General features: G+C 38.7%; 1 protein-coding gene across 1 annotated transcript in view; it reads right to left on the bottom strand.

Annotated features, from left to right (window-relative positions):
* The window catches only part of LOC111665623 (cell adhesion molecule CEACAM5-like), a gene marked incomplete at its 3' end in the record, with an annotated part of 16,788 nt that extends 15,666 nt beyond the window's left edge, over nucleotides 1-1,122 (bottom strand). Inside the window, exon 1 of the mRNA XM_087177804.1 lies at nucleotides 399-1,122. Coding sequence (XP_087033930.1) covers nucleotides 399-468 — 70 coding nt within the window. The remainder of the gene's footprint in view (nucleotides 1-398) is intronic.
* Between the last annotated feature and the right edge of the window lie 453 nt (nucleotides 1,123-1,575).

Below are 1,575 nucleotides of genomic sequence, written 5' to 3'. Positions count from 1 at the left end.
TTATTTTGAGCCTTGGTAGATGTTATCTTGTTCTCTTAAACAGAATGTACAGACATTTGTAGATTAACTCTTCAGTTACTGAATCCTTCAGATGAACCACTTACAGCTCCATTTATACAGTTAATTCAAACAGCACAAGTCTTACTGTGCAATAATACTCACCACTAACATGTTGAGGTAAAAGATACTGAGAGATGCTGCATGTGTGAAAACACTGAACAGATCTAAGGACTTTGGTTTAACAGCACAATAAAAAAAAACAGCTAAACAAGTGATGATAGAGAAAAATCACATTAGAAAAACAACATTAACTGCACATTTATTTATTCAAACCTGTTTCAGCTTGTTCTCAGTAAGTTTACTGAACGTCCTACAGAGTAAATGTAGATGTACAGTACCTGGTACAGTGAGGAGGAGGACGACAAATCCACTTGATGCTGCTGTTAAACTCATAGCTGCTCCTCTCATCTCTCTGTGTGACTCCAGAGACAATCAAACAATCAGCTGATAAATATATGCAAGAAATATCAATCGAAAAACGATTCTCGTCTTACAATAGAGAAAGGTGATGTTCCTCTCTGCAAAACGCTGCCAACAGAGGAAAGAATCAAGCTGTGAAACAAAGACAGACTTCCTTCCTGTTCACATGATTAATATGCATGAAGTCTGACAAGTCTGACTTAAAGTCATTTTGTCGCCATTTTTGAGAGAACAGGTGAAAATGTTTTTGGCAGGATGTTGCGTTGACCGTCGAACAATTGGTTCTTAGACAATTGGTTGTCAGACCTTTTCTTGTAAGAGACCCCACACTGAGATGCAACAAGCTGTGGACCCACATTTGATGCTTGTGACTCACCAGCTACCAGGCTAAAAACTCATTTACTGACACTAACCACAAATTGGAGTCAAATAAGAATATATTTGTAGACAAAACTGACATGACAGTAATTTTTCACAACTTACTAACACACACTACATGTACCTTGTGTTTAGAGTGAAGGAGAAATGAAAAGTCACCTGATGAAAACATGAATACTTTTAATCCTATTTAGACTGGAGTAGTGAAGCACTTCAGCCTCTTGTGGCTGAAATGAGTATTACAACAGTAAACACTATTCATGAATAAGAGACCAGTAGTGTCACACACACACACACACACACACACTCACACACACAAAGAGACAGACACAGACACACACATCTTTTCTGAACTCTTGAGTGCCATCTTCTGTTCATAATGGTGAACTGCAGAGTGTAAAAAACATTGTAATAATAGTTCAATACGCCCCATATATCAGCACCATGGTGATTCACAGGAAATAAAAATCAAAAACTGTTTTTCTTTTTACCTCATCTACACTCTATACCCCATAATGACAAAATATAGACATAACTGTGACCATCAGATTACTGGTCAGCTCTTTCACCAAGGCCCTTCTCCCCTGATTGCTCAGTCTGGCAGGCAGCTCTAGAAGAGTCATGGTTGTTCCAAACTTCTTCAGTTTAAGAATGATGGAGGCCACTGTGCTCTTGGGAACCGTCAATGCAGCTTTCACCAGATCTGTGCCTCAACAC

The sequence above is a fragment of the Seriola lalandi genome, unplaced genomic scaffold (genome assembly GCF_002814215.2).
Source record: "Seriola lalandi dorsalis isolate HSWRI2012SDOR001 ecotype SW California unplaced genomic scaffold, Sedor1 jcf7180002054656, whole genome shotgun sequence".
NCBI lineage: Eukaryota > Metazoa > Chordata > Actinopteri > Carangiformes > Carangidae > Seriola > Seriola lalandi.
Note: the sequence above shows the minus strand (reverse complement) of the source record. Positions and strands in the feature narration are given on the sequence as shown.